This window comes from Accipiter gentilis, chromosome 6 (assembly GCF_929443795.1).
Source record: "Accipiter gentilis chromosome 6, bAccGen1.1, whole genome shotgun sequence".
Classification (NCBI taxonomy): Eukaryota; Metazoa; Chordata; class Aves; order Accipitriformes; family Accipitridae; genus Astur; species Astur gentilis.
This window is the reverse complement of record NC_064885.1, coordinates 22114689-22132006: the sequence shown is the minus strand read 5'-3', so window position 1 is coordinate 22132006 and position 17318 is coordinate 22114689. Positions and strand designations below refer to the sequence as shown.

Here is a 17318-nt window from a genome sequence, read left to right as displayed (position 1 = left end):
AGGTATAACTGCCTAAAAGAAAGCTAGGCAAGTGCTAATACTTTAAAAGATCACCCAAGCACATGTAAATGTATATCAACCCAGGCAAATAATGGAAAAGCTTAACTCTTATAATGAATATTACCTTTTTCCATTCAAGTTTCCAAATATTGCCCCCATAAGTTTTTAACAATAGATTCACCTAGATTCACTTCGCGCTTCTGTTAGAAAGTCCATTTGCAGATGTCTTATTTTAGTACCATGAGAGTTATTTTTTAAATACTTTCTCTTTTACCTCATTGTAGATATTTATAGAGAAGTTAGGCAATATTAGATGCTTTATCTGGTAGAAAGAAATTTTAAACGCAAGGCCAGTATGATGAACTTCTAACCTCAGGTTTGATTTTGCTGCTGAAGAGGGTGAAACTCCTTGCCACAGAACGATATAATACAGGCAAAAAGTTGTCAGGGTCTCAAAATGGGAGTGGACAAATTCAAAGAAGAAAATACTTGTGAGCTATTGGATACCAAGAGGTTATCTGTGGCTGACAGAACCCTTAAGTCATACCTTATGAAGGCTTGGAGAATATCACCATTCTTATACTCTTCTGTTTGCTGCTGATCACTGTTAGAGACAGTGGATAGCACACTAGGCAGAGCTTTTGTCTAACCCAGGTATTTTTACATAGAGCACTTTGTGAGCTGTAATATGAGACAATTCATTCAGCACACCTGATGTAAATTGGGTCCAGAGTGCTTAGAATTCATAACCAAAAGCCACTGCATCTTTACCTTAAGAGGAGTTCTTGGAGCATCGAGTTCTGCATCGTTAGTTTGTATTATCTTATGAGGTTCAAAAATTGCTTTGAAAAATTAGTTTCTGGACGGTTAGGTTTTCTTATGACCCCCATTTTGACTTCTAACCTTCAGATAAACAGCGTTGGGAGAACAAGAGTTAGCTCATTCAGAGCTGTCTGTGCAAATCAGGTATATATTCAGTAACATTAAAATGAACAAATAATACTTTCTGTGCAGGCTTTCTGATGAAAAGCTGAACATTTCAAAGGGTGAAATTGCCAGCAAATACAATGTAATTTCTGCTCAAAGTGTTTGCTGGGGAAAAAAAAAAAAAAATCTCAGGGAAGTCTCTGTTATATCTAAATATTTGAGGGAATGCAAGTTCTCAGGGTCTTTTTAAAAAAATCGAGACCTTTTCCCCTTCAGCTTGTGAGTCTTGTGAAATATTCTTACTGCGTTTGAGTCACAGTAGAATTAATGACTTAAGATTAGATTTACTATGATTTGTTTCCTGCCATGAGCTGCTAAAAGCAAGCAATGCAAAAATCTCATAGTAACTAACACATTTATAAATGCAAGGGCACATCTGGGAGATTTTTATTTGCAGAGCAAAATCCCAGAATTTATAGAGTCTGTCTTAGTTACTATTGTGAAGAGGGGGAAAAAACCCCAGTGAACTCTATTAAAGAGATTGATGCATGGCTGCAAGAGCTCTTGACAATTGAGATTTCTCTCTGAAGTGTTGTTTAATGTATGTATAGCAAAAGGAATGCAGGGGAAGGAAGCAAATTTTCTTACAAATTTTTGAAGTACTTTGATTCTAGCAAAATAATGAAGCGATTGAAACACAAATTCTGTGTAGCTGAAGAAGCAAAACATTCCCTTTTTACAAAGCTAGAATTCATGCCAGGAAACAAAAGCAAAAATATTTCCTAGGTATCTGAGCTATAGGTAGGCTATATGCCTATGATAGTTGGGTCTGGTCAAAGTACTCTGGCCACTTTTCTTGAGTCACTGGCTGGGACAAGACGTTTCTGTTTTGAGTTTCCAAGGTGATAGGTTACTTTTCCCGTGACCTGCATGCTCCAGGAAATGTCTTTTGAAGAAAAAGTCCTCCTCCTCTACTTTAAGCTGATATGTATCTTACTGGATGAGACTGATGATCGTTGCCCTGTGGACTCTCTCTAATACTGCTTTGTACATTGGAATCAGTTTTGTCCCTGAAAAAGCTTTGCAATATCTAACATAGTCACTGTTGATTTAAATTTTGTATAATGCCAGCTGCTTAGGACAAAGCAGTCATTTCCAAACACTGTTGTGACATGATACTACCTGGTAAGTTATTCCTCTTTCTCTTAGATGTTTACACCTTTCATGCACTCTGTTATTTTCTTCCTTTGCTGTCACTTAGCTGGATCTTGAGTACTTCGTTCTTTCACATACACTAATGTTCCTGATAACATTAGTGAAAGCTTGAGGTCCTCAGTAGCACAACAGAACAAGCTCATGGTTAATTTTTGTGTGTAAATTAATCCTCTCTGATCGCCAGTAATTTCACTTATGTCTTTAAATAGCAAGAATTTACCATTAACTTTCAGGTAAAGAGACGCCTAAGCCTGAATTTTGTTCCAGTTACATATCACTTCTAATTTTCTATTTTCTATGGCAGAAGCAAGTAGCCAAAACCTTTGCATTTATGGACATGTGTCCCCCTTAATTTTTTATTTTTATTTGCTAATATGTAGTCTGTCTTTTATTATATATATATTTTTGAGTTCTACTTATATTTTCAAACTCTCCATTACCCAGATGATTTTTAACTTAAGAAGTATTTTGGGGGAACCGTTTTGATTATTAGTTCTTTTTTTCATTTTTGTTCTTTCTCCTAATTATGATTGCAGAATCTCATAGCTTTTAGAGTGTATTTCTCAGCAGCACTAAATCATGGCTTTATAGCCCAAAGCAGAACACTGACAGGCTATATTTATATTTGTTTACTTATTTATTGCTCTGCTTTATTTGCTTAAAATGCTGTGATTTAAAATAATACTTGCCTGTAGTTCTGTATCTCAGAATTTCAGTTCAGCTATCAAGTTACTTTTACACATTGTATAGAGGTGCAATGTGAATCTCACCACATTACAAACAGTAGCTATGTTAAACATTGGGAATATTTTCAGATTTTCAGTCAGTATTGTCAGTTAAACATTTAGGCCCCCAAAGACCACTACCTCTTTTTGTGTAGAAGTAATGTCTTACAGGTGGACCAATGTTCTCCAAAGTTCTATGATGGTCTTGGAAATACTCTTGAAGAAGGCACTCCAGACCCTTGAATAATATTGATACTAATTTCTTCCTGATGGGTTGCGCAGCAAGTGGATGATAAAACATTGTAATACCTTGGCTTTATAGTTGATGCACATATATTTCTGGGGTTTGCTATGCAGGGTGGGTTGGTTAGTTGCTTTATGTCAATATGGGTTAGCCAGCTGCACCTGTGACATATCTCCTACCTGCCAGGTAGGAGATCCATCCAGGAAGGCAGAGAAGCCACTGACTACATCTCTGTATGTTAGAATGATGTTGGTCTTGATTTCATCACTTAACAAAATGGGTAGTCACCATCTCAGAATATTTTCTTTCAAATTGGCATTATTTGATTCAGCCTAGCTGTTTGCTTGGCTTTGGAGGAGGTAGTTCGACAACCACCTTTATTTTGTAATGTTTTTTCAGCAGGTTGGGTTACAGATATTCCAAGAGACAAATGATGGTGAAATGAATTGATGGCTCATCTAATATTCAATTACATATATGTCTTTCATTTGTTCACCTTGGCCACCTGCCCAGCACAAATAAATACTTATTGTTCCCTAAATAAATTATGCTGGTTCTAAGCTGCTCTGCAATTTGGTACTTACAAGAGTTCTGTGTTTATTTGCTGGCACAGGCTGCTCTAAAGATATTCAACCTTCTGTGTTTTGGCTTCTGTTACGCTCATTACCTTGAAAAGTAATTATGCAAATATCACACTGCATTAAATACAGGCAGGTTTTTATTTATTTATAAACATCTCAAAATTTCAATTTCAGGGCATGCAGCTGAAATATGTCTGCACAGGGTGAGAGATGGTGCTGCCTCCCCACTCATTGCTGTAACTCAGCAACAAGAAGTACATAAGCAAAATTGTTCCATTCTTTGCTTTGCCTGCTTTTTGAAAGGAGGAGTGCAGTAAATTGGGCTGTAGACATCCAGTCACCATGGAATTTGGCTGTGCTCACAATAGGCAGGCATTGAACTGTATGTAAAGAACTTAACGCATTTTTGTTCTCCCATGAAAATAAAGAGGCAACCCTGGAGAAAAAAGCAAAGCAAGCCGAGATAGAGATGTTTGAAAGGTAATTTGTTTGAAAAGAAACATAGGCTTCAAGCAGCCCCACAATAATTAATAAAAATCTTAAAGCTTGCAAGGTTGGACTGATTCTGATCTCTTAGTGATATTGATAAAATGTTGCCCTGTTCCAGTGACCTGAGTCACTGTTCACATAAAATGGGAATTGGAGCTTTGCTTGGCTGTTGCAGAGGCGTCTACTGCAAATTGCATCTCTTAAGAACTGCTCGGTGCAGAAGGCTGCTATTATCAATGGATAGCCAGGGAGTGCAAAGGGATTTTACACAGTTCATCCAAATTGCAGTCTTATCCATCTACAGAGAAATATGCTAAAAGGAATACCAGATGGGTGAGCTTCTGGGGAACTATAGACCATCACCAAAAACTCACACGTCCTTGAAATAGGTGTAAAATGTTGCTGTCTGGGGAAGGGGTTTAAAAAGCCATGATTATTGAAGGAATAATTGGGCTTTACTATCTGGAGAGCTCAGACATTTAGTTTTCTGCAAAAATCTAGCAGAAGTTTTAGATTGCCGGTGCTTTTCATGTGTAATGATCAGGCCCCTTTTAAATATTTCAAAATAAGCTTCTCAAAATCAGATGCTACTATAATTGTTCAATAGGTTTGAAAATGCAAACCTCTTTTAATAGCCTTTACTCTTATCTAGAGGCTTCATCAAAAGAAGGTATGCTATCAAGGAAAGACTGCACAGAGATCCTGGCAAGAACATAGTTATTAAACTGACACATCACTAAGCTCACCGGCTAGCACAAGATAGAGAACTAGGTGCTCTCAGAGTTCAGATTTTGGCTTTGTTGCCTTTTTGTTTGGACTCTTCTTTTATCACATTAGCCATCCATAAAGTGGGTAGAATATTACTACCTTGCAGTGACTATGCGAAGCTAAACCAGAGCTTCAGAAATTAAAGGTTCAATGGAAAAATTATATATTAATAATAAATATACCTAAGTTTTGTTGTTTGCTTTAAGGAAGGTAGCAGGAGGTCCAAGATTTCATGGGTGGTATTCATAACACATGATTTTCTGTAAATGGATTTGTTCTGTGCTGAACGTAAGACACAAACATACAAATGCACAGAAGGGGTTTAAAAGAGCTAGTAGTGGCCCTGATCCTACTTGCATTCCCATGTAAATGCCCTACTTAATAGGACTGAGGCAAAGGGAGTTGTAAATGCGTTTAAATACATATATGTGTGTGTGTATACATGCAAACATATATAGAGAGACATGTATGCATGCACGTGTGTGTGTGTGTAAAAGTATAGATAGATAGCTAGATATGCATACCCGGTTGGTATGGCTGAAGTGAAAGAAAGGAACTGTGCAAGATCGTCCCTGCACAGAGAAGGACATTAGCTATTACCCTTGATTATTTCGACACAGTAACTTGCTGTGGATCTAGTAACTCCTGTTCAGTGATCAGAGCTGCTGTGACTTCTGATTTTACTTGCAGGTACTTTTTAACAAATGGATACTCTGCAACTCAAATAGGTGACCTTTGCAACAGTCAAGTAAACCTAATGATTACTAAGTAAGTGCATAAGGAGATAAAAGTTTGTCTGCCCTCATTCTTGTGCTTCTTGTCCTGCCTGTTGCCAGTGTCCTTCTGTGTGTATATGCACGTTGTACTTCGGCTGAATGAGGCTGAGACCAAAAGTGTATATGTACAGAGTATCTTGTTCTGCACTTTAAAAATACGCAAAGCATGATATAGGCTCTTGCAGTGCTTTATGAACTGGTATTGAATGGTCTCATAGGGAATAGTAATCACAATGTTAACTTACAATGCAAATATGTAATTTATTTCCTTCGAAGCTGTAAAGGTCCCTCAAGTATAACGGATTTTATACTATATTTTTATGCATGGCCTAACATTTTCCTTAGGTCTTGGTGCTACATCTGGAAAAAGAAAATCTAATAAAAAGGTGGTGGGGTGTGTGTGTGATTATTATTATTATTTGCCAGAAAGCAATAATAGTCTGAAGAGCTCACTGTTACATCTCTGGCTGCTAACTTCAGTGGAAAATGGGATATTGCATAAGAAAGGATACACATTTTCCAGTTCGGCAAGAAAAAAAAAAGAATCCCAGGTTTCATTCTTTGTCTATCTATTTGGTGTATGCAGAGCACCCTGAATACTCTTCTGCTTCTCCCACCTGTCTTCAATTTTCCCATAATCATCTGAAGTGATTATCTGCAAGTAGAAAACAGGAATATATTAAAGTAGAGAAGAGGTACCTGTATTTACTATTTTGGCCATACAATTTAATTAGTGTCTGTTTTCAAAAGAAATTAGCACTTACAGATGTATTTTCAAAGCAGTCAAACTGTCTATCTGTGTTAAACTTTGGAAAGTCTAAGTACTTATTTTGGAGGCAAAATGGAAATTGAGCTCTTTTAAAAAAACCTATACTGAAGGCAAGCAACTGTCGGGTGGCAAATATTAAAGTGATTAATACAATATGTAGCCACTAGGTTCTGGTAGCTGGTCATTTAGGTAAAGAGTTTCAGATATGACCACAGGATTTAGAAGCCCACATCCTATTAAAAGTCATTTTGCATTGCCTTCCAAGGTAACTTTGAAAAATCTCCTTCTAAAGGCTTAATTGACAAGAATATGATGAAAAGTTAAAAAGCAACAAAACCATCACTAAAATTATCACTGTTTCTGTGGCTGACAGCCTCAAAAGACAAGTTGAGGAACACAAAGTCTATTGCCATGTGTGGCAGGCCACTGTGAACAGTTGCAGGCTGCTGCTGTCATTGAGAAGAAGGGGTGGGGCAGCACCTTTTCAAGATTGCTAGTACTGGCAGCAACTAGAGCAAGGATTGCAGAATTCCAGCATTTTCCCCTCCTGGTTTTCTAACTGCAACCTTAGTGCTTCTCGTTCCTCCTCCCATGGCAGATGCAGCCAAATCCTTTATATCTGGGGCAACAGATTTTTGCCTGCTCTGTTGAAAGTCTCCAGGGAGCACTGAATTTCATCCTTAAAGGATTCCTTGTCACTTGCCTTGTGGCACAGTTTTGCATGGTTCACCAGGACTGTTTAATACAGCAGTGTGGTTGATAAGGCAGCCTTCAGTTTCTGTCATTCATCCAGGATCTTCCACAACCTCAACACATACTCAAAAATATCCCTTATCCAGGGCAGTGCAGTACACTGTACTTCTTCCAATTGACTTTTAAATTAGAATCCAGTTGCCAAAATCATTAACATCTTTTGCCAGTTTGGATGTTCGAGGGTAACCTGCCGCCTTCGTAGTTGCTGCTCTTGAAGTGCATCTTCCAAGTCTGGTGTCATGTCAGCCCTGTGCAGATATGTTAGATATCTATGGGCACTTCCTGAGGCATTAGGAGCCTATATTGAGCCAATTGTCTTGAACTCTTCTTGGGCAAGGAGATCATGCCATCTGTAGCAGGTTCTATGATCATGTAACAAGGATATAGTGGTACTTCTGTGGTGTTTCACACACCAACAAATGGCTGAAATTGAGGAAGCTGTGATTCAGCTGTAAGCAACCACGTTACTGGGCTAAGAGAGAAGTGCCCTCACTCCTAAAAGCACAGAGACTACAGGTTTTTTTGCTTATGAGGGTTGCATACAGACTTGGGAAATCTGCTTGTAATGTTAAAAAAACACCCTATGGTTGTATAACCTCTTTTGTAGGAGTTGATATTTCAGGGTATCATTGGCATGGCATCAGCTTTAGTTCAAATAATGAAATAGTAGCTGCTGCATAACAAAACTTTCTGTCACTTTCCTCCTCTTCATAGCTTGGTGCCTGGGCTCCTGAGACCTGTCACAGTCATCACAGTCACAATCTATCACAGCCTTAGTAACTGTTACACATGAAGAATGACATTGCTCTGACTAAATCCCCTACTTCAAATCCAGTGCCATATTTTCTTATTAAGAAAGTTCTTCCAAGATTTCTGTGTAGTGTAACTGGTAAAGTAAAATAGTCTGACATTATGCAAAAGGAACAGAGGTAGTTATTTTTAAAAAGGAGATTTATAAAATTATGTCCTATGTGCTGTCTTATTTTCATTTGCTACAAAGCTCTTCTGTAAATGACAGCAGATGTTAAGTGAGTTTGTGTTTCTCTGGAATATTAATATGACTGTGCTGCATGAAGAAAGGCAAATTTTCAGAAGAAAAATCAATATAGCATTCCAATGTGTTAGATTAGATTAAAAAAGAAACTACTGTGCTTGGTGTTTTAAGTATAGGAAGTGGAGCAGTCCAGGAAGGTATTGTTTGTCATTAAAACTCGCTGAGTGAGTGGGATGTCTGAATGCTGGTTCAAAGTTGCGACTTACTCTCTAAATGTGACAAGGCACAAAAGGCCTGGAAAGGGACAGCACTTGGTGCAATTGATATAGGAAAAAGCTGTGTACTGGTTTTGGCTGGGATAGAGTCAATTTTCTTCCTAGTAGCTGGTACAGTGCTGTGTTTTGGATTTAGTAGGAAAATAATGTTGATAACACACTGATGTTTTCAGTTGTTGCCAAGTAGTGCTTATCCTAAGTCAGGGATTTTTCAGTTTTCTATACTCTGCAAGCGAGCAGGTGCATAAGAAACTAGGATAGAGCATAGTCAGGACAGGTGACCTGAACTAGCCAAAGGGATATTCCATACCATAGGATGTCATGCTCAGTATATAAGTCGGGGAAGTTGGCTGGGAGGGGCAGATTGCTGCTCGGGGACTGGCTGAGCATCAGTCAGTATGTGGTGAGCAATTGCCTTGTGCATCACTTGTCCGTCTTGGGTTCTCTCTCCCTCTCTCTCTCTGTTATCTTACTTTCCATTATAATTATTATTATTATATTTTATTTCAATTATTGAACTGTCTTATCTCAACCCATGAGTTTTACTTTTTCCCCCCCCCCACAATTCTCCTCCCCATCCCACTGGTGGTAGGGAGGAGTGAGCGAGTGGCTGTGTGGTGCTTAGTTGCTGGTTGGGGTTAAGCACAACAAACTGTGAAATGCAGTTGGAACCAGAGAATAGCACCTATTAGTTTAGTGGAAGCCATCTGCATTTTATGCATTGAAGCTCCTCAATACAACCGTTAGTGAAAATTTATCAAGGAGAAAGCATGAATTAAGTATGTATATTTTCAGCAAGGCATGAAAAACTGAACGTGACTTCAGCAAGAGATTTGGGATGCCTAAAGGGTGTTAAAGTGAATTCAGTAAATGTCTTAACTTTTGACACCTTTCTGAATACCTTTCTACTCCTTTTAACTTTATCTTTGCAACACTTTTCCTCCTCTTCTAAAACCACAGTAAAGGAGACTCATGTCCAAAGGTGTCAAAGAATAGTCTTAATCTTCTGTTTGTTTCCTCTCTTCTAATGATTGCCATCTTGTTCTAGCATGAAAGCTTTTGGATCTGACACTTCGTACTCTTGTTCTGTGTGCTCAGAGAGATTAGTGCAAAGGCAGTCTCAGTCCTGAAGTAATATGAATTACAATGATTTGTCTGACATAGTCATGACACAGCATCCCTGCTAGAAAAAATGAGAAACATTCTATGTAAGTCAAGCAGTTGCAAACTGAGCAAGAAAGAGCAATGTATGGAAAAATCCAGTGTAACTATTAGTATCACTTACCTAGATAAGTGAATAGCAATATTCCATTTAAGCAGTCTCCCTCATAAATACATGGGGTAAAAAACAGTTGTGGAGGCAAGAAAGTTAAGGCAAGTCTGTGAAGTATAGGAAGAATCTACAATACCTTATAGATCTCACTCCATTCTCCTTGACCACTTGCGTTGACAGCACGGACTTTAAAAAGATATTCTGTATTTGGATCCAGATTATGTATCTCAAGGTTCTGTTGCTGTATTTTGCTTAGCTGGCCAGCTAGTTTTGTCTGGACAACATTATCAGGCCCAATACCAGCAACTTCATAAAACTTTACCTCAAAGAAATCCACATCTTCTGTGGGACAAGTCCAATAAATCTGTGAAGAGAAAAAAAAGCTGTAGTACTTATATTTTTGCTTATTTTCATTTTTAGTTTTTTGGAAGCCCTCTGTTTGGCAGGTTTTAATTTTGAAATGCCAATGCAGCTGAAATTCTAGCCATAGCATGGAGTATATGTGGAAGATATGTAGTTTCTGGTCTTACTTGGAAAATGCTAAGCTTCCTTCTGGTAATTTCATAGTACCATCTCCTAACACACTGAAAGTAATGCAGGCTGACAGCAGTCAGCAGTTTGCAACATGCACTTGTGATCTTATGCAAATGGCATCCTGATCTTGTTAGCGTCTACGAGATATGTAATGAGGAAAATTACATGGATATGATGTCATCACATTGAAGGCCAAGACCAGGATCGAATTATTTGATCTGACGTACAGATACTTAAATACAAACATGGTGTATCTATTTCTTTCTGCATTGGACCTTTCCATGTAACGTATTTATATCACATATCTAATAATATAATAAACCTATTGACTACAGTAGGAATGTGATATGATTTAATTTATGCTTCAGTTTATCTCAAAAGGCAAGTTTGGAATGCATTGTCTCCTACAAATAAAGTATTTGAACGGATATTGTAGTCTTATTTACTCAAACTCGTATGGGTTCAGGCTCTATAACAGCCTGAAAGTATAACGGTCTCTTGTATATATTTAGAATTAATGTCTTACTTTGGCAGACCTCAGGTAAACAACAATCTGGTATATAACAACAGGTCCTGGGACTGATTCATTGTCGATAGACTCTGGACTTGAAAAGTTAACAATCTGATATTTTCTTTCTTTTCTTGGAGTTTCACAAGCTGTATCCCGGTATGCACACACTTCATTACTCTGTGTAGAATGATGGGGAGGTGTAGAGCTTTGTCTTCTGACAGTATCTTTAGACAGTACACCTAAATCAAACAAGGAATTTAAAGATGGGCTTCGGAACAATGTTTCTTGCTTGGATTCATGAGTTGTTGAAACATGCCTTGGAACCATTATCTCTGGGTTACAAGTATAGGCATGTTTTTCTGCTTTACTTTCTGACTGCTTTATTCCACTAAGGGATGGGACAAGTCCCTGTAAAATGGAGAAAAGATCATCAAAGTTGGGTTGAATTTTTTTTAAGGGATCTTCTCTTAGATGTGGACTAGGTTGGAAAACAGGAGGAACTGCATTTTCTATTTCTTTCACTAAGCAGTGTGCAGATTGCAGAAAAACAACTTGGCTTTCCTCCTTAAGAGCCTCTTTAGAGTATTGAATAAGGCCATCCATATATGATAGCTGACTGGATGTATAGTTTATGTATTCCGAAATTTCTTTCTGTTTTTTAAGTTCAATGTTTTCAAGCAACTCAATCATCTCCTTTTCTTGTTCATGAAGAAGCATACGTAATTTTAAGAATCCATTCCTGATCTCCTTTCTTTTGGTGTCCTTATAGGTCTTGAAATTATTTTTTAACAGGATAACTTCCATTAGATCATTATCAGCTCCTTGGCGTACTGTAAAAAAAAATTAAAATAAATACATCAGATCGGTGATTCCAAATTCATATTAAAATGTAGTAGTTACAAGAGGCAGAATGACAGAGTTTTAGTTTAAAATTATTTCAGGTTTGGTAGAACATGGGACAAAAATAAGGATTCTGGTATTTTTCCTCTAATCTCTGCTGCTGGTAGGCCCTGAGGGAAGTTGTTTGGATTAAAATGTTCATATTTGGGTGTATAAAATTTGGCAGTTAATTGCTACTTTACTGTTATTTCCTCACTCAAATTTATCTCTCCCAAAATGGGCTTTGATATTTTTTACTTCATTACATGGGAAATCTTGAAGCTTAATTTATTGTAGCTCTATATTATCTTTGACAATTCACTATGCCAGTATGAAGTTAAAGTAATGGCAGCAAATGCACCTGCATAGCCCACATTATGTTTGTGGCTGACAGTGCCTTCTTCTGATGGCTGTTGTGTGAAGGTGTGATTAAGTCTTCTGACACTAAAAATTGTGAACTGTGAAGGAACACAATCAAAAATACCAAAGACTGATAGTAAATTTCAGTGGCATTCAACTAACATCAAGAAACAATGTCACATTACAAAATCCTGCACAAATATTCTACATCACTTTTCTCAAACTTAAGACTGTTTCAAAATACAGAAAATACAGTGCTTCCAGCTGTTTCTCATTGTGCATGGTTCACTTTTCTGAATGTTATTTTCCATGCAACTTCATTATGTCCCCAACATTTCTGAAGTTATATGCAGAGATCAAAATTAAAATAATGTCATAAAATCCTAGTCTGTGTTCAGCCCCTTAGTTGCTATGGATCAAGTCTTAGTTCAAAGGAATGACAATGCTGTGTTACCCAGAAAAACATGACTGCTTTGCCTCTTAGTCAGCATGGGCATAAGCATAAAACTGACTGAAGAGGGACAATTCATACCTTGCCTGCAGAGGAAGAACCAGCTCCTCCTCAAGCATATCTTTCTGATTAGAAGCTATTCACCATTTTATTCTGCAGATGTAATTAGTGTTTATTCCATGCTGGGTCCTACAGCATGAAAGGAAAGTTCTCCTCCCTAGATGCACATTTCTGTTCCTATCCCACATACAGATCCTTCATTCTCTAATAGTTGAGTCTGGCTTATGATGCCAAAATTACGGGCTCGTTCCTTTTGTTTTTGTGCTTCTACAGTGGGAACACACCACCTTTTTTACTCTTGTGCTGTGTAGGCCATTAATATAGCTTGTCAACAATATGTTCAAGTTTCTTGCCTGAGGAGGCATGGGGAAGTGTGAGAAGCAGCAGAAATACAAACCTTTTCTAAATTTTGTGATTGTATCAAAGAGGGAAGCAGCCTCTCTTGAACATGCGACTGCCAAGGGAACAGTCTCGTGATTATTGTGCAGTGAGTTCTTGCAGAACCCACAGATCAGTTCATGGTCATCCAGACAGTATTCAGAGAGCTTTGAGTTGCTGTGCAGTAAGCAGAGCCAGTGTTCATGATCTTCCTGATATGCTTTGGTGAAAATGTGGTCTTGAGCACCATTCTTGCTGTGATTTAAATGCAGACATTCATTACAATAATTAATTCCACATGTTCTACATCTTTTGGTTGCCACTCTTCTTCTCTCCCTGCAACTTTCACAGTAGACTGGTCTTTCACTATGGTCAAATCTCCACCTCAGAAGGCCATGTCTGCGCATGTATTTCTTGGCTAGTTTTGCTCTGAGATAATTCTTCCTCAGCTGAATTTTATTTGCGTACAAGAGGCAATGCGCTTTGCTACAAACTGGGCATATGATGATATAAAAGTTTTCAGTTACTTCAGCATTCATCTTGCTTTTAGTTATACACTTCTCACAAATGCAGTGATTGCATGGCAGCATAAATGGTTGGAGAAACAATTGCTTACACAGTGGGCAGGCAAGCTGGTCACGGAAGGCATGGCTGGAGACATTCCTTTCTGGCATAATGACAGATGCATTATTCCTAGTTATAAATCTTGACATGACATCTTTTGACCTAAATAAAATAGGGAAAAAAAACTCCAAACAACAAACAACCCCAAGAACTCAAACAAAAATATCTTAATATTAGGGTACTATCTAAGAAACAAAATTATAAGCAGTTCTGCTTTGCATACCAACCATCCTTTTATTCTGACTGGTTATTTTTTTAAACAATTGGGTCATCACTATCAAGAATCCATTTTTTCTTTTCCTTTTCATAATTATTTCACTATATGATGAATACCGTTGCCAGCAATAACAATAAACAGACATCTCAGTCATTGAAGTTCTGTATGAATTTGTTGAGTTATTGCTGGTGGCCACACGAAAAGAAGAACACAGTTTAGTACAAAGTGAAATGTACGTTGTCTCCTTTTATTGTTTGATTATTTTTCAAAATGGAAACAACAAATAACTAGAGTGAAGAAAAGCATTTTGTGCAATTCAAATGAAACTATTTTGTTTCAGAGGGTATTAAATGCTTTCTTTTACAACAACTTTGGCAATATTTTTAGAATATTTTCTTTTTAATGAAAACTTAAGACAATAAATGTTAAAATGTTTTCCTTTTGCATTTTCAAGATGGAAAATTCCTCAAGAAAGTAGCACAACTAAGTGTTTCACCGTTTCCAAAAAAGTATTGAAGGCATTTCTGCTTAACATAGTAACACACATTTACATGTGATCCTCCTAATTTTTAGTAATTTAAGAAATCATTCACCTCTGAATTATTTCTGATTTCTAGAATGAATTAAGTTTATTCTTAGTGTTAGTAGCAGCCGCCTGCCTTATCACTGATTCTTTATATCAATTGCAAAGACTTTCAAATGGGGATTATTTTTTTTTAATTACTATTATTTTATTTTAGAAGAGGACTGATTTTCAGGATGTGCTAATCCCTGTTCTCTTCAAATCTTGATAGTCCTAACCTGCCACTTAGCCTGTGGACTTTGTCCTTTTAAAAATACAATGTTAATTTTATAATGCCTCCTTGAATATTTTCCGTAGTCTTGACATGAGCATCATTATTCAAGATGGACACCTGGTTCTAGGCCTCTATGGTCTGGCATCTGCTATGCTTCTCTTTAGGATCCATGTTGTTGCCGCTTTCCTTCCTACCTTGTCTCCCCAGATGTTCAACCATGCTATCTGCTTTTTCTGTCACTCTAAACAACAGTCAAAAACCTCAGAAACTAAAGAGAATAAATCTTCTGTTGCTATGATTCCTTCCAGTCTTCAAAATTTACCTAGATAGGAATGAAGCATGCATTTCCAGAGGTCCTGTCAGTTCCTCTCGGTTTGGTACTATTCTAGTCTGGAGCTCTGATAACTTCATTTCTGACTTCTCCTTTGTGACCCTGAACATCCTCCCCCCCCCCCCCCCCCCCCCGCTTCCTTTTCGTGCATGGTCTTTAGTGTAGCATTTCTACAGTTAATAGTCAGCCCCTTCCCTTGTGGTTCCAGTTTTATCTTCTAAGGCTGTTACTATGCCTTCTTTCCTCTCTCTGTGCGGCATTTCTTGAGCCTTTATAATTATTTGTCTCCTTTTTGTCTTATTCTGAATATAACTGCTTCCTTCCAGTTAACAGCAGTTTTACTGTTCTTTGTTTTACTCCAATTTTCCTTGTGTCCGTGCCTGCAGCCCCCTTGCTACAAACACATTCCTATTTTCCTCCTTGTTTTAAGGTTCTCTGTATGTTTTCCTTCCTGTTGATACATAAGTTTTACAATGTGAGAATGCATAAGCATATATTAGCCATTTGTGGATTTTGTCTGGAAATCAGGTGGTGCTAATTACAAGTGCAGTGGTGTTCTGGAGCAGTCTTTGCCCCAGTCAGAGTAGCGAGCATAAGATTTCACTAGTATCAAAATAAAACTACTTTTTTTGTTTCTCAGAAGAATGATATCCTGTGGTTATTTGAAATAGCTCCAACAAGCCAACAGATTGGAACGCATCCATTAAGACACAATGTCCATTAGAAAAACAAAACCCCAAGAAATTAAGAGCCCTTAAATCCACTTACTGAACCATTCCTGGAGTTCTTGACTGACGTGGTTCATCGACAGAGCTTCTGCAGCACTTGCTTTCATAATACTGACAAGCTGAATTCTCTCCACTGCAGCAGCAGCATTTGCAGTCTGGGTTGTTTGAACAAGAGCAGCAGCACCACCAGCAATTTGCATGCTCTGCACATGAGCAGTGGCAGCACTGGCAAGGTTTGTCAACTTCATATGGACATGGGAAACAGCTGCAGTTCTGCTCACTGGTAAACAAGAAGAGCCAACACGAGCAGCATTCTTTCCTTCTTCTGTGGCAAGTCGGGTAACAGCAGTTTGAGCAGCATGGCCAGATCGAATAGGGATGCTCATTTTCATCCATCCCTCTGTCAGATACTTGAAAGAAAGTTCATTGATCCTTTCAGCTTCTCTGCACACTACATCAACGGAGCTCCAAAAAGGCACAAGCTCCGACTGTTGGGTCGAACTCTTCATTCTAATCGGAAAGTGATGTCACAGTGAGATATTCAAATAAGGACCCAGGCAGAATTTTGTGCACATGTACCTGATATAGTGATTACATCATCTATACATCACGATAACTATAATTGTTCTTCCTGAATTCCTTGAAAGCATTTGCCTTGCTCTTCATTAATTGTATGGGGAGTTTACACACTTGGATTAGATACCCTAAGGCTGCTATCTTGTTAGGACCACACACTTCATAGGCATTCTGTTGGCTCAGCCGGGTGCTGTAAGCAAACCCCCTGAATCAAGATCTAACCAGTGACAGAGAGAGGTTTCTCATCAGATCTTTATAAGACTTTAAGCATAACTAGCATATGTGAAAGAACCTAACACTTGAGATGCATCTTGAAGCATATCCTTGCAACTGTCTTAATTATTTTAAGCCCTTGCCTGCCAGTGTTTATGGTCTTGAACAATGTATGGCATTTGTTCCCCCAAGGCCTGAACTAGACTTCCGTCGTAGGTACAGTGCTACTGCTCATTTGCTGTGGACCTGCCTCTTTTCCTATGAATGCAGTATCAGACATATTATTTCAGTTATTCTTTAGTTACTTGGATTAGGCACCTTTTTCTTTAATTTAGTTTATTTATTCCAAGATTTATATAGCATTTTTTACCTATTTATAGATATAATTTTAAATAAAAATGAAATTCATGTACATAATACATGAACTTCTCAATATTGCGTGCTTACTATAGCGCTTATGTGTAAGCAGTTGGACTCGATGATCTTAAAGGTCTTTTCCAAATTATCTGCAACTGACATCTGAAATGGCTTATTCTCTTGAAACTGTAAAGGACAGTGATATCTATATGGTACAACTTCAAGAATACTGAATTTAATGCTGGCTTCTGTGGTGTAGGTAACTAAATTTTTTCCAAAATTTAGCAATTCTACTTGTGTTGATGGGTTAGTATATAATTGGGAGTTAGTAAGATAGGTCTTGACATAGTTTATTGTAACAACTCCTTTGAGCCTATTTCCTCAAAGTCTGTTCTACCTAGAGAGATTTTAATTCACTGATCCAGAGCCCTACAGACTATAATGGCTGGCTGTGTCATTATATATAACCATTTATACGATGGGCCATAATAAGTTCGCTGGAATGGTTATAGC

General features: G+C 37.8%; 1 protein-coding gene across 1 annotated transcript; it reads right to left on the bottom strand.

Annotated features, from left to right (window-relative positions):
- Positions 1–6290: 6290 nt before the first annotated feature.
- On the bottom strand, positions 6291–16055 carry TRIM42 (tripartite motif containing 42). The gene is made up of 5 exons (XM_049802475.1): positions 15700–16055; positions 12982–13688; positions 10850–11664; positions 9926–10153; positions 6291–6380 (listed from the first exon to the last, which is right to left on the bottom strand). The coding sequence occupies exons 1-5, from the start codon at positions 16053–16055 to the stop codon at positions 6291–6293; spliced, it is 2196 nt and encodes a 731-aa protein (XP_049658432.1).
- Positions 16056–17318: the final 1263 nt, after the last annotated feature.

Bases quoted from the DNA above. Each gene is read 5' to 3' on its own strand.
- TRIM42 (XM_049802475.1), bottom strand. From the start codon at position 16,055: ATGGATGAAAATGAGCATCCCTATTCGATCTGGCCATGCTGCTCAAAC. The intron at 11,665-12,981 runs GTTTGTATTTCT...TTTTTTTTACAG, and splicing joins AATCACAAAATTTAGAAAAG to TACGCCAAGGAGCTGATAAT. The intron at 6,381-9,925 runs GTATTGTAGATT...TTCTACTTGCAG, and splicing joins AATGGAGTGAGATCTATAAG to ATAATCACTTCAGATGATTA.